The 26,875-nt window shown below is 36.9% G+C and overlaps 6 protein-coding genes across 10 annotated transcripts; 5 read left to right on the plus strand and 1 right to left on the minus strand.

The window, feature by feature from the left end:
• The first annotated feature begins 66 nt into the window (after positions 1–66).
• Positions 67–3,621, plus strand: LOC104706284 (mechanosensitive ion channel protein 9). 3 transcript variants are annotated; one of them, XM_087462613.1, is made up of 7 exons: positions 135–226; positions 515–555; positions 708–2,170; positions 2,244–2,367; positions 2,522–2,815; positions 2,909–3,111; positions 3,241–3,621. In XM_087462613.1, the coding sequence occupies exons 3-7, from the start codon at positions 795–797 to the stop codon at positions 3,479–3,481; spliced, it is 2,238 nt and encodes a 745-aa protein (XP_087318739.1). In that variant the 5' UTR covers positions 135–226; positions 515–555; positions 708–794; the 3' UTR covers positions 3,482–3,621. The 3 variants fall into 3 exon arrangements, with proteins under 3 accessions (XP_087318738.1, XP_087318740.1, XP_087318739.1); XM_087462612.1 differs by lacking the exon at positions 515–555 and having other exon boundaries at positions 67–226; XM_087462614.1 differs by having other exon boundaries at positions 77–226; positions 515–2,170.
• A 176-nt stretch (positions 3,622–3,797) lies between these two features.
• Positions 3,798–6,234, minus strand: LOC104706283 (thermospermine synthase ACL5). The gene is made up of 9 exons (XM_010422457.3): positions 5,847–6,234; positions 5,695–5,761; positions 5,473–5,567; positions 5,063–5,165; positions 4,879–4,967; positions 4,640–4,796; positions 4,464–4,539; positions 4,190–4,385; positions 3,798–4,086 (listed from the first exon to the last, which is right to left on the minus strand). Exons 1-9 carry the CDS (start codon positions 5,999–6,001, stop codon positions 4,005–4,007), a joined length of 1,020 nt encoding a protein of 339 aa, XP_010420759.1. The 5' UTR covers positions 6,002–6,234; the 3' UTR covers positions 3,798–4,004.
• A 5,181-nt stretch (positions 6,235–11,415) lies between these two features.
• On the plus strand, positions 11,416–13,785 carry LOC104706285 (uncharacterized). The gene is made up of 5 exons (XM_010422458.3): positions 11,416–12,051; positions 12,145–12,182; positions 12,324–12,594; positions 12,802–13,088; positions 13,257–13,785. The coding sequence occupies exons 1-5, from the start codon at positions 11,713–11,715 to the stop codon at positions 13,699–13,701; spliced, it is 1,380 nt and encodes a 459-aa protein (XP_010420760.2). The 5' UTR covers positions 11,416–11,712; the 3' UTR covers positions 13,702–13,785.
• LOC104706286 (aspartate aminotransferase, cytoplasmic isozyme 1) lies at positions 13,779–17,358 on the plus strand. Of its 2 annotated transcripts, none has more exons than XM_010422459.3 (12): positions 13,779–14,114; positions 14,340–14,411; positions 14,506–14,567; positions 14,657–14,740; positions 14,869–14,968; positions 15,067–15,187; positions 15,346–15,509; positions 15,642–15,779; positions 15,912–16,033; positions 16,431–16,525; positions 16,634–16,754; positions 17,085–17,358. In XM_010422459.3, exons 1-12 carry the CDS (start codon positions 14,061–14,063, stop codon positions 17,167–17,169), a joined length of 1,218 nt encoding a protein of 405 aa, XP_010420761.2. In that variant the 5' UTR covers positions 13,779–14,060; the 3' UTR covers positions 17,170–17,358. The 2 variants fall into 2 exon arrangements, with proteins under 2 accessions (XP_010420761.2, XP_087316841.1); XM_087460715.1 differs by having other exon boundaries at positions 13,792–14,240.
• A 5,875-nt stretch (positions 17,359–23,233) lies between these two features.
• On the plus strand, positions 23,234–26,219 carry LOC104736024 (rop guanine nucleotide exchange factor 10). Of its 2 annotated transcripts, XM_010455936.2 has the most exons (8): positions 23,234–23,373; positions 23,576–23,724; positions 23,843–23,959; positions 24,067–24,221; positions 24,311–24,385; positions 24,732–25,010; positions 25,104–25,430; positions 25,517–26,203. In XM_010455936.2, the coding sequence occupies exons 2-8, from the start codon at positions 23,586–23,588 to the stop codon at positions 25,919–25,921; spliced, it is 1,497 nt and encodes a 498-aa protein (XP_010454238.2). In that variant the 5' UTR covers positions 23,234–23,373; positions 23,576–23,585; the 3' UTR covers positions 25,922–26,203. The 2 variants fall into 2 exon arrangements, with proteins under 2 accessions (XP_010454238.2, XP_019090302.2); XM_019234757.2 differs by having other exon boundaries at positions 23,238–23,724; positions 25,517–26,219.
• Positions 26,196–26,839, plus strand: LOC104706291 (uncharacterized). Its single transcript, XM_010422466.3, has one exon. It carries the CDS (start codon positions 26,347–26,349, stop codon positions 26,764–26,766), a length of 420 nt encoding a protein of 139 aa, XP_010420768.1. The 5' UTR covers positions 26,196–26,346; the 3' UTR covers positions 26,767–26,839.
• The last annotated feature ends 36 nt before the right edge of the window (positions 26,840–26,875 follow it).

Raw genomic sequence — 26,875 nt, forward strand, 5'->3', positions numbered from 1 at the left:
AATCCCGTCCCCTCTAAGATCCACGTGATTGCTTATATTTAATTATGGCCAATTTGTTATCTGTCTGCATTACTCTGGAAGACTGGAACTAATATTATTATTATTATTATTTTTCCTATTCAACTTATTTGTTTGGTTTATAAAATGCACTAGGGGTTCGCACTTTGGGCAGCAGGACTGAAGGAAGTTTCAAGATCAATCCTTCCTTGGCGCTTTCAGTGTCCTTGTACGATTCTTCTGCTCTTCTCCCTTTCTCGTATCTTTCTTTTGTTACTTTTAAGCTTCTAAAAATGTGTGTTCCTCTCCTCGTATTATTATTTTTGTCCACCGAACGATACAGAGGTCCATACCTGCTCTGTTTTTCTAGCAGTGCTGCACTGTTGGTTTCCTTTTTCTTTGAAAGTTTTGTTTTAGGACAAAGATGGGGTTTTTCTAAAGAGTTTCTGAGTATTGTTTTGAGTAGTTAGATACTAATTCGCTTAAAGAACAAATGGTCTTTCACTCTTTCTTGCAGATCTCTTTTCTAGCCTTGTAGGATTTGGCTTAGGTTTTAAGGTAAGCTATTAGATACGGTCAACTTAAAAAAAAAATTTAAAAAAATAACGGTGTCAAGCATTTGTTAAATCAATCTTTAGTGTATTTATTTGTGTAAGAGTTTGTGATCGATCTAATCTTTAATTAGTGCATTTATACTCTCGTCTTCTTAGGATTTGGTCCAACTTCTGGGCTCTTTTGGGAGCCATTTGAGTCAAACAGCTGCATAGCAAATTTATTAGTTGGAAGGTGACTTAAGGATGGCAGAGAAGAGAGCCAGTAACGGAGAAGAAGTTGTTATTAATGTTTCAGATAAAGAAGAGTCAAAAGACTCAGCAGCATCTCCTTCTTTCAATCCATTGCCTTCACCGGAAGCAGATGCGGGGACTGAGAAAGCCAAACCAATGCCGATAAGCATTCCACCTCCTGATATCTATAAGTTTGGTGGTAGCGTTCATAAGCCGCCTAAAACTCCAAGTCCCAACACTGGAGGTCTAGTTCGGAGGAAGTCTATTTCGAGGTCAGTTTACTCCAAGTCCAAGTCAAGGTTTGGGGAACAACAGTCTTTTCGATATGATCACACTAGAGAGGAAAATGGTGGATCCCTTAGGGAACAGTTTGGTGCTGCTTCATCATTCGCAAGGAGTTCTTTTGACAGGGCTTCCCCTAATAACAAATCTAATAGGAGCATTGCGTCAGCAGCAGCACTGAGTAGAGTTGATGAGGATGAAATGGATGAAAATGAGGAAATCTACAAAAAGGTTAAGCTACACCGACGGAAGCGTAGCCGGATGACACCTCTTGCTCTGCTTGAGTTGGTACTGTTTATGGCCATTTTGGGCACTTTGGTTGTGAGTTTGACCGTTGATAAGGTGAACAAGCATACCATTTGGGGTCTGGAACTTTGGAAATGGTGCGTGCTTGTGATGGTGACACTCAGCGGCCTTTTCTTGACGAATTGGTTCATGCATATTGCGGTGTTCCTCATAGAAAAGAACTATCTACTTAAGAAAAAAGTGTTGTACTTTGTGCACGGTTTGAAGAAGAATGTTCAAGTCTTTATTTGGTTTAGCTTGATTCTGATAGCTTGGGTATGTCTGTTCGATGAAGATGATAAACACTCACGTAAGACCAAAATGTTTCTCGACTTTATCACTGCCACTATTGTCACTCTTCTCGTCGGGTCAGTCCTTTTCTTGGTGAAGACGTTTGCCTTGAAAGTTCTTGCTTCAAAGTTCAACGTCAGAAACTTCTTTGAGAGGATTCAAGAGTCTGTCTTCCACCAATACGTTCTCCAGACTCTCTCGGGACCTCCGCTTATAGAAGAGGCCGAGAACGTTGGTCGCGTGCCAAGCACGGGACACCTTAGCTTCACGAGCACCAAGAATGGAAAAGTGAAAGACAAGAAAGTGATCGATATGGGAAAGGTTCACAGGATGAAACAAGAGAAGGTTTCTGCCTGGACAATGCGTGTTTTGATAGAAGCCGTGGGAACTTCAGGTATCTCAACCATATCTAGCACTATAGATGAGGTCAACGATAAGAAAGAGAAAACTGATAAAGAGATAACAAATGAGATGGAGGCTGTGGCTGCTGCTTATGACATCTTCAACAATGTTGCTAAGCCTAACCAAAAGTGAGTCGTCATAACACAATACTCTGCTTTCTTTACCCTGTTTCATCATAATCATTTGATTGCTTCTTGACAGTTGCATAGAAGAAGACGACCTATTGAGGTTCATGATTAAGGAAGAGGTTGACCTTGTACTCCCATTAATAGATGGTGCTGCTGACACCGGACAAATCACACGCAAGGCTTTTACAGAATGGGTGGTAACGTTCCTCAAACACCCTTAGTTTTGTTGTTCTTTTATATGCTACGTTTAAAGAGTTTTATTCGATTTTTTTACCCTAAAACATAACACATTCATTATGCATATTTGGAGAAGTTGTAAAAAGTTTTAAAGTAGGGTTGGTACGTTGACAGGTCGGTGTATACCTAAATAGGAAAACTATAGGACATTCACTGAACGACACAAAAACAGCGGTTAAGCAGTTGGACAAACTTATATCTGGAATCCTGACCGTTGTTACATTGATCGTTTGGTTGGTACTTCTGGATATAGCATCGACCAAGATTTTGTTATTGCTCTCCTCACAAGTCCTGGGTCTTGCTTTCATGATCGGAAGCACTTGCAAGAATATCTTTGAATCCTTTATTTTCGTCTTCGTGATGCACCCTTATGACGTCGGAGACCGTTGCGTTGTCGACGGTGTTATGGTAACTAACTTTCCAAGTTTGTTTTTCTCACTATTTTTACTAAAGTTACAACATCTAAATTATTGAGTTTTATCTTTTTTTCTTGCGTTGAAGTTGTTGGTTGAAGAAATAGATCTTTTAACGACCGTCTTCCTCAAGATTGACAACGAGAAAGTGTTCTATCCAAACTCGGTTTTAATTTCGAAACCAATAAGCAACTACTACAGAAGTCCGGATATGGGAGATTATGTGGACTTCGGCATCGCATTCTCAACACCGGCCGAGAAAATAGGCACTCTCAAGGAAAAAATCAAAGAGTAAGTATTATTATGCATATATTAGAGATCAATATGGATTATATAAGGTTCTTTTTTTTTAGTTTGTCACATATTAGTTAAGTTTCTTCATATAAATCACTTACTAATTTTGTGTGTATATTTGATCAGATACTTGGTGGCAAACCCGCAACATTGGTATCCAGAACCCCTGGTGATGGTGAGGTCGATTGAGAATGTGAACAAGCTGGTATTGAATATACTGGTCCAGCACACCATAAATTTCCAAGTATACGTAGAGAAGAGTTTGAGAAGAACCGCGCTGATCATCGCAATCAAGCGGATTCTCGAGGATCTTGAGATCGACTACACTCTCCTTCTTCAAGATGTTCGTCTCACTGGTCAAAACTGATCAGTTCCTCCTTTTTGCATTTAGTACTATACTACTATTGTAGTACTTTTACTTCATTTTCGGTTTCATTGAACTTGATTTGCTTTCGGTTTAGTTGAATCTGATTTACTTCTGTTTAATTTGCCGGAAAGACTTATCTCTATCTCTTCTTCTTGAACCAAAAACATTTAAACTCTTAATGCCAGATTTTTAGTTTATTAGAATTCTGATAACGTCCATAAAATACCAACTAAATACCATAATTGGACTTTTGGATTTAGTGTGAAGAAATTACTAAGCAATATAGTTTTGTTAACCAAACTAAAACCGGAATAACTTGAGGGAAGATATAGTTTTGTTAACCAAACTAAACCGGAATAACTTGAGGGAACAAGAAGAAAACGAAAGAAGCTCAAGCAGTAGGAAAAAAAAAGGAAAACCGAGAACCAAAGTAAGACAACGCCCGGTTAGGCGCGGAGAAAGGAAGCCGGCTTTTTTTGTGACATGGAGTTTGGTATGAATCTGAAATTGGACCGGTTTTCGATCAAATATGCCGGTACGCCACACCATGACCATGAATGAACCTAGCGTTCTCTTCACTATAAACTTCTGTCTCCTTCTCCAACCTGTTTCCAATATATAGTAACAACTTTTGTAAATAAATCGATTACTTAATTATTGTGTTATTAAGGAACCAAAACAAAAAGAAAGAGAAGAAATATGAATTACGCAAGAGATATGGTTTTGTTGAGTGTAGCAGCAGAGATGAAGGAAGGAGCATTTAAATACATCAACTCTCCTTTAACTCTCTCTTCGATTCTTCGGTCCATCTCATTAACATCAACGTCAAACTCATGGTCTGATGCCATCACCCATCCCCACGTGTCCGCAAATGATGGCACATGTGCTGTGTAAGCCTTCACGTCTGTTTCCCATTTCAATCATCAAACAATATTGGATCCAATAGGGTCATCTACAAGAAACATATAATATGATGACTTACACTTGAAGACTTGCTTCATGGTGTTGTAGATTGATGTGAAGACCTCCTTGTGAGTGAATATTCCTGCTGGTCCAGCCTATATTTTTTTTATTAAAAGAAGAGTTATATATTTTAGTATCTTTCTCGTAAGTTGAAATATTTTATATATGTAAAAAAATATAAAAAAGATGACAGACCTGGGTGACAAAAATGCCGTTAGGGGTAAGCTTGGGTTTGAGGATGTTTTGGTAGAAGGATTTGGTGTAGAGCTGATAACAAGGTCCACCTTCCACTGGATCAGCTAAATCTCCCACTATGATATCAAACTTCTCTTCTCTTTTCTCCAATTCAGCCCTTTTCACATCCATATTTTATATTTTATTAGAGAATTAATTTTAATAACTTTTGTGTTTTATTTTTGTTTTAGTTTCCTTACTTTGCATCTTTGATCACAAGTTCAAGCTTCTTGTTACAAAAAGCTTCGCTGTTAACGGTCAGAAATCTTCTGCAAAAATCAACAACTTCCTAGAAAAAGAACAAAAAAACATGTTTGTTGAGATCATGCATGAGGGAACGTATATGTCTGTTAATACAAGTGGGGAGCGAGATAAGAGTCTAACCTGATCAATGTCACACATGACAACTTTCTCGATCGTATTGTGTTTTAGTATTTCTCTTGCAGCAGAACCTTCACCTCCTCCCATTATAAACACTGTCTTGGGGCTATTTCAAAGAGTATGGTTAAGTACATAACTAACTAAAATTCCATTTACAGTTCAAAAACCATGTTTATATAAACTGTTTATGTATAATAACTAGAATTTCTTGTATGCTATTTTTAGGTGCATTGTGAAAAGTACTTACTTTTTTTTTTAATGAAAGAATTAACTAGAAATCGTTTATATATTAAAGAAAACAAATCTTTTATACATACATACATGCGCAATTAATTTGCAAGTGAAGTAAAATATTTTATACATACATACATATGCGCAATTAATTTGCAAGTGAAGTAAAATTAAGTGCATACTTGGGATGGAATAGGAGGGCCGGGTGAATCAAACATTCATGGTAGATAAACTCATCTCTCTCTGCACTTTGCATTTTGCCGTCGATCACAAGCACCTGTTTTAAGTTCATACTAATTAGTCTCCACTTGATATATTTTGTTATTAATCAAAAAAGTATACAAAATAAACATATATATGGAACTTGAAAAAAAGATTCATAAGAATATTTGACGAAAATGTACCTTTCCGAAACGCTTGGTGTCCAATAAAGCAATATCTTGGTACTCACTAGTTCCTTGATGGAGAACACTGTCAAGAAAATATAAATTAATAAATGATAAAAAAAGAGGCAAAATTAAAATTAAGGGAAAGCGAAGTTGTGACAGAAACGAACCTGTTGAGTGCAAAAGACCACTTGAGATCATCATCGATGGTTTCTTCATACCAATGGCAATCCTGCTGGTTGGAGTGAAGGGTTTGAATGGGTGATGTGTCTTTGTGAATCTCCGGGAACCCATTACCGAACATGATCTCTACGGCTTCACCCATATCCAAGTTGAGAGAAAGAGAGAGAAAGAGTGCGTGAGAGAGAGAGATAGGGAAAAGGAGTGCTAATGCTTGGTGATGGGATATAATTCTATGGAGACAACCTTTGCGTTTTTATAGAATCTTGTTGGTGTGTAGGATTGTAATATCGTGCGTTATCCACAAGTGAGGGGGAAAATGAAAAAATGTTAGCATGAGTAATGATTACGAAAGATAAAACTCTAAAATCTTCTGCCAGATTTCTGTCGCATGCTTATATTTTTGCATTTTAACGTTTTCAACACTTCCTCATCGTGACATCATAATTATTAGAGAGATTTATATCGTACTAGTATATATTACTTTTTTTTTTCATGATTTACATCACTTCAATTCATGTATTTTGCTTTCCTCTTTAGTTATCTCGATGATTTCATTTTGGTGTAATTTGTTGTTAGATATGGTATTCTTTTGGCTTCCTATACAGTATGGGGTAGTAATTAAACTTAATTATGAACATACTAAATTTTATAAGACATAGGACGTATTTTTCAAAATTGAAAAAGTGAACCGAATAAAAAAAAATCCAAGGAGTTGAATTAAGATTTCATGGTACATAAATTGGTTCAACTAGTTTATTTTTCCTCCGGTTTAAAGTTTTAATGTTTAGGATACATTATACCAGAGATGCTTCCGGACCACGGTTGGAAGGGTCGGTTTTGGTTTACTTGAAGACATCACTTTGTACTGTCTTTAATTGACATCACTTTATTTTCCCCTCGAACTCTAACATCACACTTTTAAGTTCAATCATGTTTTAAAAGCTATGGCTTTCTCCTACCCAAAAGCCAAAATCTCAGTCCTTGTAACCTTTTTTTTTGGTTGTTAACCAACCTTTCAACATATCAATTAGTCCCCTTAATATGTTGTTAACAAAGAAAGCTAAATCTCAAAAGATATATGCTAAACACGCTACAATATTACAAATCCCATATGATCATCGGTGCATGCACAAAGTGCTCCCTTACTATTAAAACAAGAGAAAATTAAAAGAAGAAGAATCATCAATGTAACCAAAAGATAAAACCAGTTGCAATGTAATTAGGCTTACAAAGACCCATCACAACGTACGTAGAGGAGGGAGTGCAGCAAACACGATACCAAGTGGACTCTGGAGATTAGGTGTGCAAATGTAAATGAAATACACATCACTGCAACACATCATGAATCAACACGCGCAGAATTATGGTGGGATCCACCACTTACATATGTACACTTGTCAGCTCCCCTCTCCAAGATGACATTACAAATTTTATTTTATTTTTGATTAAATTTATTTTATTATTATTATTTTCTATAGTTTTTGAATCAAAACTCAAACTCATTATCTATAAACAAAAAAAAAATTTGGTAATCAATAGAAGACTTGGGTGTAGTGATTCCGATGTTAATGTATGTAAATTTTTACACAAGAAGAGTGTATACAAGATTATAAAAATATTGGAAGAAAACAGAAGAATTTAGAGTGGAACCCACGATCTGTGGTATGGGATATGCACTCTTAATTAAGCGTGGAGTTAATCCACTCAAAAGAGAATGATATCTTTGTTGGAGACTCCACTCCCTTTTCTGCTTACTTCTCTTTTGCCTCTAACTTAAAGATATATCTTTTCTCGAGTTTTAAGTCATTTGGCTGAACAAAAACGTGCCTTCTCATCATCATAACCATCACCATCCCCATCCCCATCCCCATCATCATCAATATTATTATTAACACGATCCTCACGTATTTGCGCATATATAAAAAGATCTTGAAATGAAGCCAAACATGCACATGAAACATCCTTTTGTATCATATCTCTCGTTCTGTTTGTAAACGTTTTATATACATGCTGCGTGACTATTTTGAAGAATTAAGACTATCAGAGTCTCAGAAGATTACAGCACCAACGATATCGGTCAAAAAAAAAAAAAAACACGACACAGTATATTGGTCAAAAACCAACGATAAACATTACAGCACCAAACGCCCAAACGCTTTGAGGAATGGTGATTGACCAAAAAAACAAAAAGAGTAGCGATATTAGTGGGTTTGTAATATTTCGTTTATGTCTTGGCAGACAAAACACACGCCACAAAATTTTTTAGCTTTATGAAATATGTGTACCATACTATATGGTTGTAGGTTGTGATGGAACGCTTCATGCACACCTCACGAATAAATGGAACTTAATTACGTTTTTTCATTTTTCTTTTTGAAATTATATCTTACATAATCTTATATAGATTATAGTAGTGATCCTAAGTGTTAACTCCATACCCTTCGAAAATATTAACCTTAAATTGAATACTCAAACTACATTAAATTTTAAAGCATCCGCATATCATTTAACCTTTTTCCAAGCATCCGCATTTTTCCAAGCATTTTCTACTTCATTTTATTTTAGTGTCGGATGGGTCTTTGGAAGATACATATATATCCTCAAAAATTAATAGATGCATAACAAAGGATGGTGGCGCATGGTGGAAAAACAAAATCAGTGGCCCAGATGAATGAGCTAATAGGTGAACCATAAAGGACAACCACTTTTATTCGTGTCTTCAAAAGTGGCCTGCCTAATGAATAGCTTGCCGTCGAGTTGTCTTCCACAGGTAATCTAGATTATACACAGTATAACTTTACAGTAGTACTAGAATTTGTACCCGCGCACATGCGGGATTTTAATTTAAAATATTTTTTATCAATGGAAATTGTTGAGCTCAAATATAATCATTTCAATTTTTGAGTATAAATCTATATAAATACTAAACTTACTTTACTCAGTGATATACAACATAAATATTTTTAAAGATAATATTTCTTTGTTATATCTATTTGTGATTTTACGTGGGATTTTAGTTAAAAATTTTATCAATAAGAATTATTGAATATGAATATAATTTGAAGATTAAAAGATAAATATATAAATTCCGTACTTATTTTACTAATCTATATATAACATATATTGTCTAGTGTCGCAATAATATTATCGACAATTTCTGACCTTTTATCTTTAAAAGAGTTCATTCCATATTCACAATTTTAAAAGTTCTAACGTCAATGTCGATCGTTGACCTAATTATAGAGACCATTTAAACATATCGATATTCCATATTAAATGCGAATATACAAAGTTTCATGAACAATTTTAGTGCTATGTCGCTACAATGAGGTTGTCCAAATGCATCATTTGCCATAATAGAATTTCCGACTAAGTCAAGAATGCTTAAATGAATAAACGTTTAAACCCCACAATGAATATCTATTCACTAATTCAAGTTACATATTTTTCTAAAATTTCATATGTTATTTGCAGATGTTAATTTTGTGATGCAACCCCAACTTCGTCTTCTCAAAAAAATCATAGTGTACTTTAAATATGTTGTTTTTGTCAATGTTTTGGGCTAAAAGCATTTGTTAATATATATATATATATATATATGTTATATTTGTTATATATGTTTTATATCATGTTATAAAATTGTAGCTCCAGTTGATAATATACCTTACACAAATCACATGTCACTTTTTATTACGGATTACATATCATTTTTTTCTATATTTCCTAACCATTGATTTTGTTTTTTGAGATAGATTATTTTTTCAAAATTCTTTTTCATATTTTTCCCAAAAAAAAGTGTGACCATTACAATGTCTTTGTTTTAGATCAAAACTTTTAAGTTAAGTTAAGTTAAGTAATTAATATTATCTTTCTTATAAGTAAAAATTTAATAATAAATCTTTATGGTATATGTTTCTTAGAAACTAATGTTTCACTTCAATTTTATTTTCATATTTAGATTTTTATAAATACAATTACATAGCTTGTTTTTTTACTCCACCATGCATTAAAATCTTACTTACATTCTAAAACTCATTAACCCATTCTAAATTTTGGAATATAATCATTTTTGGTTATAATTTTAATAATAACATTATTACTAAAACAAATATATAGTAATATTTTTACTATTTAAAATTTTTCATTTATTTTACTTAATTCATTTTTAGATAGTTATTATTTTTATTATTTACTAAAAATTATACTATTTTAAAATTTAATTAATTTTAGTTAATTCGTTTTTTATTTATTTTTATTATTATTAATTATAAGTAATAAATATGCAATGAATGAATATTAAAATAGTATTTTTTTACGCCAAAAAAAATTGATTAGGTGGATGTTGATGTGGAGGAAGGAGAAGTGAGTAAACTTAACTTTATATATATATATAGTATTAGGAATTTGTTGAATTTAAATAAAACATATAATTGCTGATGATATTTTAGTGGTGTGTTTTTATCCATGGTTAAAAGGCCAAGAAGGATTGTGTGGAAGCTGACTTTAGAATGATGTCAAATTATTTATTTAATGAAAGCGTGACTTACTTTCCTCCAACATCTACATGGTTAAAGTGCTTCCACTTATGACTTACCCGACCACACTCAACCTATGCATTGCATGTATCAATATAGATATATGTGTACACAAGCAAATTATATGTAGAAAACTTGTTATTGCACCCTAAAATCTTTAACATAAATTATTATCATACAACATAATATATTGCACCCTAAAATCTTCTTGGCATTTTGAAATTTGCTAGTAAAATGTTCAAATAACTCATTTAATTAAATAAAACTAAGTAAAAGAGCAAAAATGTGCATTTTAGAGTGTCTATTCCGGAAATCAAGAGTCATTCAAGATAGAACCAAAACACGTTATTTTGAAATTTTGATGAATGCACACAATATTGATGAGAAGAAAGCCGTATGAATAACCTTACTTACGAACAATAGATCATCTCAAGTTATAAATATGATTATATGAACTTAGAAGAGGTTGAAGACAAACAAAAAAGAGAGGGGAAGACAATGCCAAGAAGAGACCCAAGTAACCAATTTAACTAATCACTCAGTTTATTTCACTGAAACTATATATACGTACTAAGTTTGCTGTAGAAATTACTCTTCCAAAACAAGAGCACCCAACACATGTACGTCTTCCTAATGTGTCTGCATAGACGTTACCGAGTCTTCGTTTTTTTTTCTGAACATCAAAATATTACTTGAAGTCTCTAAAAGCTAATAGCATGCTAACAAAAATGTTTATAGTTGATTACATAGCAAACACTCGTTCTACCACTGAAGGAATGCTCGCATATGAAGTAAGTAGAGCATAATCAAAACTTGAAAAAAATGAAAAGAAAACAAGAAGTTAAAAACATAATCAAAGAAGAAATGATGAACGTACGAGAGGTTTTACGATACGTCCGTCTTGACCATATCATGATCTAGCGAATCACTTTCACAGATGTTTCTACATATGAGATCTTAAATTAATAATACTGCACTACATGAATATATATTACAACTTTAGCGCATTTATAGACTATATAATCCCAAAACTGAAAACAAAAGGCTTAACTAAGTCATTTAGGGTTTATGATTTCTCAATTCAGTGCAAGGGAAAGGAAGAAAAGTTAGAAAACCAACCATATTTATTCTTCCTGGTTTACACCTAGGTTGGTTGAATCTTTACTCTTTCCGGTTCGGTTTAATTAGATAATTTTTTTTTTCCGAAGGAAGAGAGAAACGTGTAAACTTCCTCTGGTTGGAAAATGGCGAAATATCTTCTTTTATCACACTACTACTTCTTCTTCTTCTCCTCCAACTAAACTCAGGGACGGGAACCATGGCGGTCACCTCGTTCGCCGTCCTTCCTCCGTTCAATTACACCTCCACCACAACCGATAGATCTTCTTCTTCTTCTTTTTACTCATCTTCGAAACTTCTCCGCATATCTCAATCCCGTTCAAATCCTCGTTATCCAAATGTGCTTGTCTCTTGCTCACTGAATCAACCTTCTGATGATGCTTCCGACGCTGCCCTTTTCCTCGAATCCAACTCAATCGCTGATTACATGAGGTTCAAGCGCCGTCCCGACGCTGGAAATGGCACAAGCGAGTTACAGACTGCAATCGTCGGTTATAAGAAACGCTTCCCTTGGATTCTTCTCAACCCTTTCCTTCAGGTTACCTCACCATCTCTGTTTATGTGCTTGGTTCTTACATAAACTGAGAAAGTTCACATCTTTATAATCGATTTCATCATCTCTGTATTGCAGGTAGATTTAGTCTCAACGATTCATATTGCAGATAAAGAGTGAGTCTTTCTTCTATTTTGGTTACCGCTTACTGATGTTGTCTTTGTTTTTGTTTACCATGTTAGTGCGTTTGATTGGGTTTTTAGCTAGTTTCTTGTAATGATGACATATGCGGTTTGGATTTGGGTTTGGGTGTGTAGGTACTTCACAGCTCTCCAAAAGGAGCTTGAACCATATGATTCTATCTTGTATGAGATGGTGGCTAGTAAAGAGACCTTGGAAAACAGAAGAAACCCAATTGCAGCCAAGAAGCTCAAGAGTTCTCGTTCAAGAGGCTTTAGTATTCTCGGGTTCATTCAGCGTCAGATGGCAAGAGTACTTACACTTGATTTTCAGCTAGATTGTCTAGATTACGAAACTGAGAATTGGTACCATGCTGATCTTGATTTCGAGACTTTCCAGTTGCTTCAGGTTTGTTTCCAAAACTATTAGAGTTACCACTGTCAGTTTTGAGTAGTATTATCTGGCTTCCACATTGTTGGCTTGTCTGTATCATGGTAATAGTTTTTGGGATGGTGGGAATCCTTATTACTTGATAGCGTAGAGAGTGCAGAACTATCAGTTGAGTGATGTCTGATTAATCTCTTCTCTATTGGTGCTCTTTCAAATTTGATGCAGAAGGAGAAAGGTGAAAGCTTCTTCTCATTTGCCAGGGACATGACTATTAGATCAACAAAAGCAATGATACAGCCAGCTCTGGCAACTGAAGGCCGTGATACTTGGAGGTCAAAGCTTCTATGGGTTTCAAGGGTTTTTCCTATGCCTCTTGTGGGTCTTTTTTTAATTGGGGCATTTTGTGCTGACTTTGGAGATCAGACGTCAGACTATCCAGAATTGGAAGCGCTTTCACGGCTTGACTTTGGAGCTGCTATGAAAGTTTTCCTTGCTAAGAGATTAACATTCGAGTAAGCACAGTTAAATATTTCTGAGGTTTTTACTTGACACAAGTCTTTTCCCTTTGAATTGTGTATGTGCTTCAAAGATAGGGGTAAAGGGCATGCAAAGATGTGTATAGGCTAGTGGGAAGTTAACAAATGCATATTTTGTGTGTGTGTGTGTGTGTGTGTGTGAAGGCTAACGCAAGAGACATCAGATATAGAGGAGAAATCAGTGATCATAGGTGAGAGAAACCGAGCAGCAACTGAAGCATTAAGAAGAGCAATGGAACAAGGGCACAAAAGAATCGCGATACTGTACGGGGGAGGGCACATGCCTGACCTAGGAAGACGACTTAGAGAAGAGTTTGATCTTGTTCCTTCAGAGGTAAGATGGGTAACAGCTTGGTCAATCAGAAATCCAACGGACATGGAGACAACTTCTTTCCCGATCCTGAGGAGAATGGCTGAGGCTCTGCGCTGGCCGCTGAACCGGTACCAAACATTGGCATTGCTAATATTCTCATCAGTCCTTGCACTGGATCTGTGCTTTTGGGAGCTCTTCTTTGGTTCGACCATTGATTGGGCTTCTCAGATGGGTGCAGAGTTGTACCAATTTGTAGATAATTCAAAAATTGTGTGACTGACGCAAAAGAAACATGTACAAAACATACATACAGTCTCTCAACAAAAATAGCTTTATTACAGTCGCTATTTTAAAAACAAACATCTATTGAATTATTTATTAACCAAAAAAAAAGAAAAATAATTATTACAAGAAGGAAAATAGAAGATTTGTCAAATAAGAAAAAATGGAAAATAAATGGTTCGACTTGTTGGGCAAGTTCAACTGGTAATGGTTTGTATAAAGCAGCAGCAGCGCCCACAGTTAACAAAAAAGTTGGATTCTTTAAAACTTTGTGAACGAGAGAATATAAAAGAATATAAATTTCTCTTCAACTCGTTCGTCGATCTCCAGTGTTTGCTAATCCTTATATTCCAATGGAGTCCGTCTTCTCAAACGTCGCTCGTGCTCCCGAAGATTCTATTCTCGGTGTACGTTACTTCTTCGCTTTTCTCTCTTGATCGATCTTACTGAGTTGATTTTTCATTCCGTCTTTGCCTGGATCTATATACCTGTCGTGTGATCCATATGTGTTTTCTACTAGAACTCAGTTTTGGGTATGATTCTTATTTAGCTCTGTTGATCAATGATGATTTTGATATAAAAGGTTTTAGATTTATGATTTTTTTTTTTTTTTTTTTTTTTGGAAAAAACAGGTGACGGTTGCATACAACAATGATCCAAGTCCTGTTAAGATCAATTTGGGTGTCGGTGCCTATCGTACTGAGGTAACGAATCATCTTAATAGTCTCAGTTGGATTCGATTAACCGTTTCTGCAAGCTTTGATTTTTTTTTTTTTTTTTGATTTTTTTTCAATAAAGGAAGGGAAGCCCCTCGTTCTTGATGTGGTGCGAAAAGCAGAGCAACAGCTCGTGAACGACCCGTGAGTTTTGCAACAATGTTATTATTACTTTGTCGTGTACTTGTCTTTTCTTGTTAATGTCTAAAAACTTTTCTCTACTCTCATGTAAGGTCCCGGGTCAAGGAATACATTCCCATTGTTGGAATTGCTGATTTTAACAAGTTAAGCGCCAAGCTCATCTTAGGTGCTGATAGGTAATATTTTTTAACTTTGCTATTTTCTTAACATTCTCGTTTTGTAATTTGTTGGTAGCTCTACAATTATCCCCTTTTAGTTCATAGTATATGGTATTGTCTTAACAGTCTCGTGTTTTGTTGGCCAGTCCTGCAATTGCAGAGAGTAGAGTTGCTACAATCCAGTGCTTGTCTGGTACCGGTTCGTTGAGAGTTGGGGCTGAGTTTCTCAAAAAGCACTACCACCAAGTATACTTCTGTCTTTTTTAGTTTTTGATTAGTTTTGACGGAAGCTGAATTAGGTAAATCATTAGAACTGTTGCTAACTGTTGTTCTTATTCTTCTAGAGTGTCATTTACATCCCAAAACCAACTTGGGGGAACCATCCCAAAGTTTTCAATCTGGCTGGCTTGTCTGTGGAGTATTTCCGATACTACGATCCTTCAACCCGTGGACTCGACTTCCAAGGTTGATTTTTTATTGTTCCATGAATTGTGTCTTTCACCTTCCCTTTTGTTACGCTTGCCATTACCAATGATCTTATTTTGAGATTGCGTTCTGTCAAAACATTTCATAAAAAGGGCATTTGATACAAACTTTCACCTTCGATGTCAAAAAAATAACAGGCTTGCTCGAGGATCTTGGTGCTGCACCATCTGGAGCTATTGTCTTACTTCATGCATGTGCACACAATCCCACTGGAGTTGACCCAACCTCTGAACAGTGGGAACAGATTCGACAACTGATGAGATCTAAAAGCTTATTACCCTTTTTCGACAGTGCCTATCAGGTAACTCATAAAGGAATTCTTCCTTTGCTGCTTTATCAAACTGTTGTTTACAAACAAATGAAAACCCGTTTGAGTCTTATCTAATGTAGAAAATCAGCAGCCTGACTCCTTTTTTTCCTAACACTTTTGTAGGGTTTTGCTAGTGGTAGCCTTGACACTGATGCACAGTCAGTCCGTACCTTTGTTGCTGATGGCGGTGAATGCTTGATCGCTCAGAGTTATGCCAAAAATATGGGACTTTATGGGGAGCGTGTTGGTGCCCTTAGCATTGTAAGGAACCAAACTTCTCGATTTCATCTTTGCTTCTATTCATCTGACATTATCATTAGTCAAAAAATGAATGTATAGTACAAGAATACAGTATACTAGAAGTGCATCTAATCTTTCTGATATAATGTGTAGGTCTGCAAGTCAGCAGATGTGGCCAGTAAGGTTGAGAGCCAAGTGAAACTTGTTGTGCGTCCCATGTATTCTAGCCCACCTATTCATGGAGCATCCATTGTTGCCACCATTTTGAAAAGCAGGTAAGTGTGTATCCTGGGAGATAGATGAACTAATAAATCCAAGCTTTAATTTTCTATTACTTGTGAATATTTTTTGTCGGGGAAGGAACCTTTACACCTGAGTTAATGTATTAGAAGTACTTTTGTCTAGATACATATACTAGAAGGGAAGCTTACATAATAAATCTTGAGATAATAGGCCAGTAGACAGATAAATCTCTACCTTTTCTTCCATAAGCAGTAATTTTATACTTCACTCTTCAGGCTGTGTTGAAAATGGTTATGGCAAGTTTTTTGGAATTATGCAGCAATCGCTAGTGCTATCTTTGCGCATGATCTAACTTTAAAATGAATCTCTTTATGGAATTAGTTTTTGCTCCTCAAGTTTCTAATTTTTTTTTTGTACACATCTTGGCAGTGATATGTACAACAACTGGACCGTCGAGCTGAAAGAAATGGCTGACCGTATCAAGAGCATGCGCCAACAGTTATTTGATGCTATTCAAGCTAGAGGTTTTCATAAAGCTTGTTTTCTCTTATATTCCATTCCTTCTATCTTCTTCCCGGGTTTGCAGAATCATTACTCTGCATTTTTCTGTTCCTGACACGTCTGGCTTGCAGGCACACCTGGTGACTGGAGTCACATTATCAAACAGATCGGGATGTTTACTTTTACTGGACTGAACAAGGAGCAAGTTGAATTCATGACCAAAGAGTTTCACATTTACATGACCTCTGACGGGTGAGTCAACTTAATATCCCATCGTTTCTTGTTAATATCTTTAGGCATATGAGAGAGTTTGGTTTCTGAAATGCATAAAACCATGGATATATATGATACTCGCCAAAGTCTTAGTTGTAAAAAAGGATGAGAGGAAATAATGAGACATATTTAGAACTACATTTAAAGGTTTCATTATGTTCTTCCTAGGTATGTGAACCAAGATAGTTTGCTTTGAAGTTTTGAGAAAGTGATAGATCTGAATGTCACATTCTTGCTACAGGAATTATAGTTAAACATAGGGAAATTAGAATTAGTAAATAACAGAAGGGTGATTTTGATGTATTGCAGGAGAATAAGCATGGCAGGTCTAAGTTCGAAGACAGTGCCTCATCTCGCTGATGCTATGCATGCTGCAGTCACCCGCCTCGGCTAAACTAGCGACCATATAATATTTTTGTTGTTTCTACAAATAAAATGCGAAAAACAGAACAGCGTTTTTGTTGGCTATGAATGATTTTTGTTACGGTATCATATGTTTCCTCATGTCTTTGATGGTTTAACCAAACTGAGGATTGTAACATTGAAATCTACAATTTCCAAAGAAAATATTTGTTACTTTGAAGTCTCTTGCAAGTTGCAACCAACATTTGCTTCATATAAAAAGGTAAAATTATATGAACTCATGATTCTCCACATAAGAGAATTCATGTAAGCAAATAGATTAATTTATTGTATGGTCAAACATTGTTTATTGCAGAATTTTCAAATATCTTGTTATTTTTTATTTGGTCACTTAGCATATAAGTTATTGGTTTGGTTCTCGCTGGAGATAGAGAAAGCTTTGGCACACGTAAGAGGAATCATGATGTGCTTGTATTTTAAAAATACGTACTTGTCGGAATTGTAGGTAGAGTGGTAAACTCATTTGTTTAAGCCCCTAGCTAAAAAAATGTCAATACATGAGGGAGTTGGATGAGAAAGTGAGATCACAAACGCCACTTTTTCAAAATGATAAATTACACGACGTGATTAAACGATTAAACCATAAAGGATATTGAAATCAAATCCTTTAAATTATACAGAAATGTTTAGACTTGGTAACAGAGTCGGGATGTTACATGCCCCCATGCCACTACTGTACACCAACGAATTAGTCAATCAGATTTTAAAATTCGATTGTGTCACTTTTCTGACGATAATTTTCCTACAACCATATCCCAGCCATATTTAATTTTTCTTCCAACTAAATTCTAAATCAAAATTATATTATAGGGAGTTGTAACGATCCACAAGCAGAAATCATCCCTCCCCCAAGTTTAGCACACATAGGATTCTATAACTCGGGTCCTGTAACACTAAAACATAATTTTTCTAACCAGTTGAGACAATCACACATCAAGATGTAGATATACATTAGTTATTGTTTTAAAGCTTGATTTAAGAACTCAAGATCGAATCAAAGAACACCTTTTCTTTATTGCTTAAGAAAATTATCTCAAAACTTAAGTTTTCTCAATCTCTCTCTCTTAAATCATAAGTTATGTCACAAGTAGACATCTCCTTATATAGAAAAACCTTTGTCCTAATCCTTCTAGGAAAACCTTATGTTAGATAGCTCCTAACATACATAGTCCTTATCTCTTAACCATAACTCGGTTTGGATAAGGCTTATCCTACTTCTTAAGTTGACTTCATGCTTAAGCCAACAATCTCTCTTCTAAGCTTGAAGTCCTTCTTGCTCATATCTTCCACACCAATGAGATGCCTCATTTCCTTGTACTTGACTCTTCCCAAAGCTTTTGTTAAGATGTCAGCCCTCTGTTCTTCCCCAGGAACATGCTCAACTTCGACTTGTCCGTTCTCAATGCATTCACGAATGAAATGGTACCTTGTGTGAATATGTTTACTCCGGCCATGAAAAACGGGATTCTTTGTAAGAGCAATTGCAGACTGGTTGTCTATACGAATGACCACCCATTCGCACGGTAACTCGTTGATTTCACTGAGGAGTTCTTGAAGCCAAATCGCCTGTCTTGTTGCCTCGGTCGCGGCCATGAACTCTGCTTCGCAGGACGACAGAGCCACTGTATCTTGTTTTTGAGAGCACCATGTGATCAAGCTACCACCAAGATAAAAAACATGTCCTGTTGTGCTCCTACCATCATCCGGGTCTACATTGTGACTACTGTCACTGTACCCAACAAGCTTCGTACCAGATGACAATGATCTCCTAAAAACCAAACCGAGAGTAGTTGTACCTTTCAGATATCTCAGGCAATGTTTCATGGCTGCTCCGTGTGACTCCTTTGGATGTTGCATATAACGGCTCAGTACACCTACACAATATGACAAATCGGGTCGTGTATGTAACAGATATCGCAGAGATCCTATGATTCTTCTGTAACTTGTTCCATCAATGTCCCTTTCCTTTAGCGCTTTTGATAACTTTAAACCTTCCTCCATTGGTGTTTGTGTCGGATTACAGTCAATCATTCCAGCTTCTTGTAGAATTTTCAACGCACATCGTTCTTGATTCAGAGTTATCCTTTCTTCTGTTTGAGAAACTTCTATCCCAAGATAGTAAGTCAATTTTCCCAAATCACTCATCTCGAACTTCAACGCCATCTCCTTCTTGAAACTTTCTATGATCCTAAGACTCGTTCCAGAAACAAATATGTCATTAACATACACTGCAACAAGAAGAACCTCATTACTCACCTTCTTTCGATACACTGACGGCTCCTTTGAACATTTTCTGAACTGCAACTCTTTAAGAACTTGGTTAAGCTTTTCGTTCCATGCTCTCGGAGCCTGTCTCAAGCCGTACAGTGCCTTGTGGAGCTTGTAGACTTTGTTCTCACTCCCTTCTATCACGAAACCCTCTGGTTGTGAAACGTATACCGTCTCCTTCAATACACCATTGAGAAACGCTGTTTTAACGTCGAGATGGTGTATTTCCCAACCCCTAGATGCAGCAAGGCTAATGAGTAGACGGATAGTTTCGATTCTCGCAACTGGGGCAAACACATCTTCAAAGTCTATCCCATATCTCTGCACATATCCTTTGGCCACAAGCCTAGCTTTGTATTTGTTTATAGTGCCATCAGAATTTCTCTTGAGCTTAAAAACCCATTTTAGGCCTATAGACTTTGCTCCATGTGGAAGCTCAACAAGATCCCAAGTCCGATTCTTAGTAATAGAGTACATTTCGTCTTTGCAAGCCTGCAACCAGTCCTTATTGTCTTTAGCCTCATTAAAGTCCCTCGGCTCGTTGTCTAGACACATCAGCAACCTCTCTGCTTCCAGTTCAGCAAGTAACACATAATCATTCAGGTATTTTGGTTTTGACACCACTCTCCCTGATCTTCTTAAGACAAGCTGTCCTTGACCATTAGTGGAATCTTCTTCACCATTCTCAGCTTCACCTCCATTGTCATCAGTATCTGATTCTGCAATCTCCTGATCTTCGATAACAACATCCTCTGTTTTGACCTCTGTGTCAGGATTTTGTGTTGCATATCCTCCAGTATTACTCTCCTGGGTATTAACCGGATCAATCCCTCTGTTTCCAAACTCTCCAAATTGGATTGTAAAGCCTGCTCCGCATGTTTCAGAACTGTCATGATTCCAATTCCACCCTCTAGTTTCATCAAACACAACATCGCGACTTACCACTATCTTGCGGGTTTGAGGATCCAACAACCTGTATGCTTTTGTCCCTGGTTCTGTCCCTAAATGCACCAGCCTGCGTGATCGATCATCCAACTTCCTTAAGTGTGGCGTGTCTACTCTCGCGTATCCAATACAGCCGAAGATACGAAGATGACTGACATTAGGCTTCTTAGAACGTAAAACTTCATAAGGAGTTCTATCCTTGACTGCTCTAGTGGCTACTCTGTTTAGCAAGTATGTTGAATGTCTAATTGCTTCTCCCCACAAGTAGCTTGGGACATTCATGTGCTTCATGATGCTTCTGGTCATTTCTAATAAAGTCCTATTTCTTCTCTCAACAACGCCATTCTGTTGTGGTGTGTATGGAGCTGTAAGATGCCGTTTTATCCCTGAAGTGGCACAAAAAGAATCAAATTCATGTGAGACGAACTCTCCTCCCCTGTCTGTCCTGAAGGTTGTGATCTTCTCTCCCGACTCTTGTTCTACCACAGCCTTAAATTTCTTAAACTTGTTGAAAGCATCGCTTTTTTCTTTCAGCAGTAGCGTCCACATATATCTTGAATAGTCGTCTATGAGCACAAAAACATATCTATTCCCAGCAGTTGTGCTTGGTGTGATAGGACCACACAAGTCACCATGAACAAGTTCTAAAACTCTTGAAGCTCGGTATGAAGATGCTTTTGGGAACACCTGTCTAGTCTGTTTGCCTAGAAGACAAGAGTCACAGATTTCCTTTTCAAACTTTAAGTGAGGTGTTCCGACAACAAGCTCTCTCTGCATCATCGTTTTCATGGTTTCGTGATTGATATGTCCTAGGCGTGCATGCCACTTACTAGAATCACTCATTGTTGTTAAGCTCAAGCAGACAATATCCTTTATCCTCATACAAACCTTATATAACCGATTCCTTGACCTTGATGCTTTGACAAGCAATTTCCCATTACGATCATACATGATAAGACTTTCTCCTCTCATCCTTACGTCACAGCCAGCTTCAGTAGCCTGTCCAAGGCTAATTATGTTGCTCTTCAGACCCGGGATGTAGTAGACATTGCTCATTGTCCTTGCCTCACCATTCATGTCAATAAGTTCGATAGATCCTTTGCCTTTTATGTCTATGCGTGAGTCATCACCAAATTTTACTTTTCCAGTGATGGTGTTGTCCAAAGCAGAGAAATATCTTCGATTCCCAGTCATGTGGTTGCTAGCCCCATTGTCTAGATACCAAGTGTTATCTTCTTCATTGCTGACTTCATACTTACTTGGTACCACCTTCTGCTCATTCAAGTAAACTACCTCATGTAACATGAGTTCATCCGCATCCTCAGTGTCCTTTGTGTCATTCTCCTGTGTTTCCTGCAGTTTGAGCAAGCGATCTGGACACTTAGAAGCATAGTGTCCAAATTTATCACACCGAAAACACTCTATCTCAGATAGATCCCTTGTTCCGCTTGCAAATCTTCCACGGCCTCTTCCTCTGAACCGACCTCCGCGACCTCTACCTCGATACCCTCCATAGTATCCACCATTGAAGTCACGATTTGTAGGTGGAGCTTGAGACTCTGAGTTGGCATACATTAACTTGCTTTGATCTTCTTGTGCCTCCTCCTCCTCAGCGATACATTCCTCATATGTTTTTAAGCGACCCACAATGTCCTCAAAGCTTGTTTTGTTAAGATCCAATACTTGCTCAAGTGATGCAACAATATGGATATATTTCTTACGAGGAAGACTCTTAAGAAATTTCTTAACAATTTTGGGTTCCTCAATATCTTCTCCTAGAGCAGCTGACTTTGAAGAAATCTCAGATAGCTTCCCAACAAAAACATCAATAGACTCTGCATCCTTCATCTTAAGTCGGTCGAATTCTGCCATCAGAGTTTGTAATCTAGCCTCTTTGACTCGTTCTGCTCCAACATGTCTTGTTTTGATGGCTTCCCAAACCTTCTTTGCGCTATCAAGATCGCCGACTTGAAGAATAAGAGATTCGGAGATAGATTGGAACAGTAGAGCCATCGCCATATCGTTTAAGCTAGCATCATCATCCTCTGCCTCTATGACATCCCATACTTTGTTCACTTTCAGTAGGATCTTCATCATCATAGCCCAAACGGTGTAGTTGCTTGCAGTCAACATCGGACACTTGATTGAGGATGGACCTCCTCCGTCCTTTTGCTTGCTCGAAGTAGCCTCAACTTCTTCATTCTTCGTCATTGTTTCAATCCTCGCTCTGATACCAAATATTGTTTTAAAGCTTGATTTAAGAACTCAAGATCGAATCAAAGAACACCTTTTCTTTATTGCTTAAGAAAATTATCTCAAAACTTAAGCTCTCTCAATCTCTCTCTCTTAAATCATAAGTTATGTCACAAGTAGACATCTCCTTATATAGAAAAACCTTTGTCCTAATCCTTCTAGAAAAACCTTATGTTAGATAGCTCCTAACATACATAGTCCTTATCTCTTAACCATAACTCGGTTTGGATAAGGCTTATCCTACTTCTTAAGTTGACTGCATGCTTAAGCCAACATTAGTTAGAAAATTTTCCTACAATCTCACTAAACCAAATGTGGATTAGTTCAAATAACGAACAATTTCTTACTTAATTCACGAAATCCCGAGTGAATCATATAAGCAGCCGTGAGGGTGAATTCTAAACAATTGAAAGATGAAATAAATAAAGTAAAAGTCTAGGGGTATCTTTAACCGCCCTTCTACTATATTTATCCTTTGTTTTCTTAATTTTGAAACATGCACGCACGTTGTCTCTCCAGCCCTAGAAAACTAGACGAACATTTCTATGTTTCATTTATCTGCACCAACTCCAAAACAAAAACAACTGGAAACAGAAAAGTACAGAACATAAAAGTACTTTTTTGCTTCTTTTTGTTTTGTTTTGTTTTGTTTCATTCGGTGGTGAAAGAACTGTGACAAGGGAGAGCGAAAGGACTAGTTTCTTGATCTGTACGTCTCTTTTGCTTTCTTCTTTTTCCGTTTTGTGGATTTCATTTGCTTTGTGTTTTTTTATTGAAATAATTTTTGTCAAGAAGAAAATAAAAAAGAGAGAAAACAAAAGAAAGTGTGTGGAGAGATATAAATTGAGAGGAGTAAATTTGGGAATGGTGCGGACATTAGGACGTAAACTAAGCTGGCCAAGATCTTTCAGTTTTAGAAAGATGTTCGATGGTCGGAACTCTGGACATTCATCTTTCTCTTCTCGTGGGGATGGCATGCATACACCCGAGCGCGAACTCGCCATACATGAATTGGACGGTTCACCATCGACTCGTAGAGGCAAGAAAAATAGGAGATCAGGTATACAGCATATTAGCTTTCCATAATCTTTGTATTGATCCTTATATATACAACATATTAGTGAGACGACTAATTAATTTGGAATCCTTACATAATCTTTTGTATTGATCTATTTCAGACATGGAAGTGATGAAGGAAAGATTCGCAAAACTGTTGCTTGGAGAGGACATGTCAGGCGGAGGGGATGGAGTGACCTCTGCGTTAGCTTTGTCAAATGCCATAACCAGACTCGCTGGTAACATATTTGAAATTTTATACCATAACTAAAACTTTTTAATGTCTAATTAACTATTTGAATGGTTAAAATAATTCACAAACTTTGTACGGCTTTGGTATTGGCAGATTCAATGTTTGGGGAGCAGATGAAATTACAGCCTATGTATCCTGAGACAAAGGAGATTTGGAGGAAAGAAATGGATTGGTTATTATCTGTGATTGATCACATTGTCCAGTTTGTTCCTTCTAAACAAATGGCCAAAAATGGCCAATTCACTGAGGTAAATGCCTACATTTAATATTACTCAATAAACCAACAATTCCTAGTGGCTTTTTTTTTGCTTACTGACCCTCATTTTCTCCTTTATAGATCATGGTGACAAAACAAAGAGATGATTTGCTGACGAACATTCCAGCCTTACGCAAGCTTGACTCGGTTCTTCTCGTGAGTTTTAACTGCATCCGCATCATCCAATATTTTTTCACAGCCACAGATTAATTTTAACGTTGGCGAAATAACACATCACATTTTAGTACATTTGTTTTATCAAACACCGCAGCGTTTGCAAATTAATTATAAGCATGATATACAAATGAAAACATCAAACGCCACAGAGTGTCACGTTCATCATCTCAATTCATTTTAAGTGGGCATGTATTGCAAAAGGATCATGATACTCTATACAATAACAAACTGAATATAACGATCTATATGAGTTGTGACCATTTATTATACTTTTTTTTTTTTTTTTTGTGGTAGCATCCTACTAATTCAATTACTCATTTGGCAGGACACTTTGGACAACTTCAAGGATCAGAAAGACTTTTGGTATGTGCCAAGAGATATTGAGGATGCAGATCACAATGGAGGAGATTGGAGGAAGCCGGATGAGAACTGGTGGTTACCAGTTGTTAAGGTTCCAAGTGATGGTTTGTCTGAGGAATCACGTAGGTGGTTGCAAAATCAGAAAGACTCTGTGGCACAAGTCCTTAAAGCCGCCACGGCCATCAATGCTCAAGTACTGTCTGAAATGCACATTCCTGATAACTACATTGACTCTCTTCCAAAGGTAATAATTTACTTCTTCTCCATGAGTGTTCTGTTTCATTTCAAAATTTACTCTAAAGCTAAGAAGCTGATGATGAGACGGTTGTTCTTGTAGAATGGGAAGACAAGCCTTGGTGATTTCCTATACAAGAGCATAACAGAGGAATCCTTTGATCCTGACTACTTCATTTCTTTCTTGGATTTGTCAACGGAATACAAAGTGCTTGATCTAAAGAACAGGATAGAAGCTTCCATGGTGATATGGAAAAGGAAGATGTGCCAGAAAGAGAAAGACGGCAAATCTCAGTGGGGATCAACTGTTAGCTTAGAGAAGAGAGAGCTTTTCGAGGTCCGAGCCGAGACCATATTGGTTATGCTCAAACAACAGTTCCCTGGTATCCCACAATCCTCACTCGAAATCTCCAAGATTAGAAACAACAAGGTAATAAATTAATAATACAACAAAGACAAAACAACAATGCAACAAAATATTATACTGGAAACTAAGTTGTGATGGTTTTGTTACAGGACGTTGGACAGGCGATATTGGAGAGCTATTCAAGGGTATTAGAAAGTTTAGCTTCAAAGATAATGTCAAGGGTAGAGGACGTTCTTGAAGCTGATCGTCTAGTTCAAAGACAACTGATGGGAGAGACAGAGACAAGATCAGAAAGCGAGGCGGAACTAGAATTCGAAGAAACAGAAAAAGTGGTTGGGTCGGAAACACCAAACTCGAGGAAACTATCAGACTTCATAGGGTGGAGATTATCATCCGATACTAAAAAGCATAGTTCAATGAGTGATATAGAGTTCTTCCACAGAGTTGAGGAAGCAAAGGAGAAGCCAATGATGAAGTCTCCAAGAGCTCTACCTAAGAAATTTTCATATCTAGCAAAGTTAGAGAACATGAGAAGCCCTAGTGACAGACACTGATAGTGAAAATAGAACAGGGCATAGAAGAAAAACAAAGAGAGAGAGAGTGAGAAAGAGAATAGGGGAGGCTATTTTGTGTGAGAGAATGTGTACATATATATAACAAATTGGTTTTAGGATTTGGACCTCTTTGGTTGATCATGTTTGTTTTTGCTTGTTTGATTAATTGCTTCCTGTTGCTTTTTTTTTTTTCTCTAAAAAAGGAAGTGTGAATCAGTGTGAAACAAACCTATGTATTTGTACTTTTGGTTATTTGGTATTTGTATTGTAACGTTTATAACATTGTTTACTGATGCAATTTTTAAAGCGATTATGTTACCAATACGAATCGAACCGTGCCAATGGCCTATTCCGTAATAATTAATTAATCCAACCAAAAACAAAAAACAAAGCAGAGAGTCTCATCGAGAGAGACCATCGCAGCAATGAAGGAAGACATGGAGAAGATGGTGGCGGTAGGGCTCGTATGGGGAGCCACTAATACTCTGATCCGCCGCGGAGCTCTCGCCTGGGATAAGAGAAAGTCTTCTTCGACAACAGAGTCTTCTTCTTCTTCTTCTACTCTTCAGATCCGCCGCAAAATCATGATCGCTGTCCGCGACTGGATCAATCTCCTCCTCTTCTGGCAATACTCAGTTCCTTTCCTCGTCAACCTCTCCGCCTCCGCTACGTTCTTCGCCCTACTCAGCCACGCTCCTATCTCTCTAGCTGTTCCGGTCACCAACGCCACGACCTTCGCCGCAACCGCCGCTTTTGGGATTCTTTTAGGGGAAGAAACTCAAATCGGACCTGCTTTGTTAGGTACCAGCTTCATTGTTTTTGGAATTTGGCTATGTCTTGTCTGAATTTTGTGATTTTTTTTTGTAAAACCGTGACTCTTGTTTCCGCTACATATCTATTTTTTGTTTGCCTGAGGAATTGGTTCATTCTTTGTTCTAGCAGTAGACGATACTT

This window comes from Camelina sativa, chromosome 8, assembly GCF_030686135.1.
Source record: "Camelina sativa cultivar CO46 ecotype springtype chromosome 8, ASM3068613v1".
NCBI classification, from domain to species: domain Eukaryota; kingdom Viridiplantae; phylum Streptophyta; class Magnoliopsida; order Brassicales; family Brassicaceae; genus Camelina; species Camelina sativa.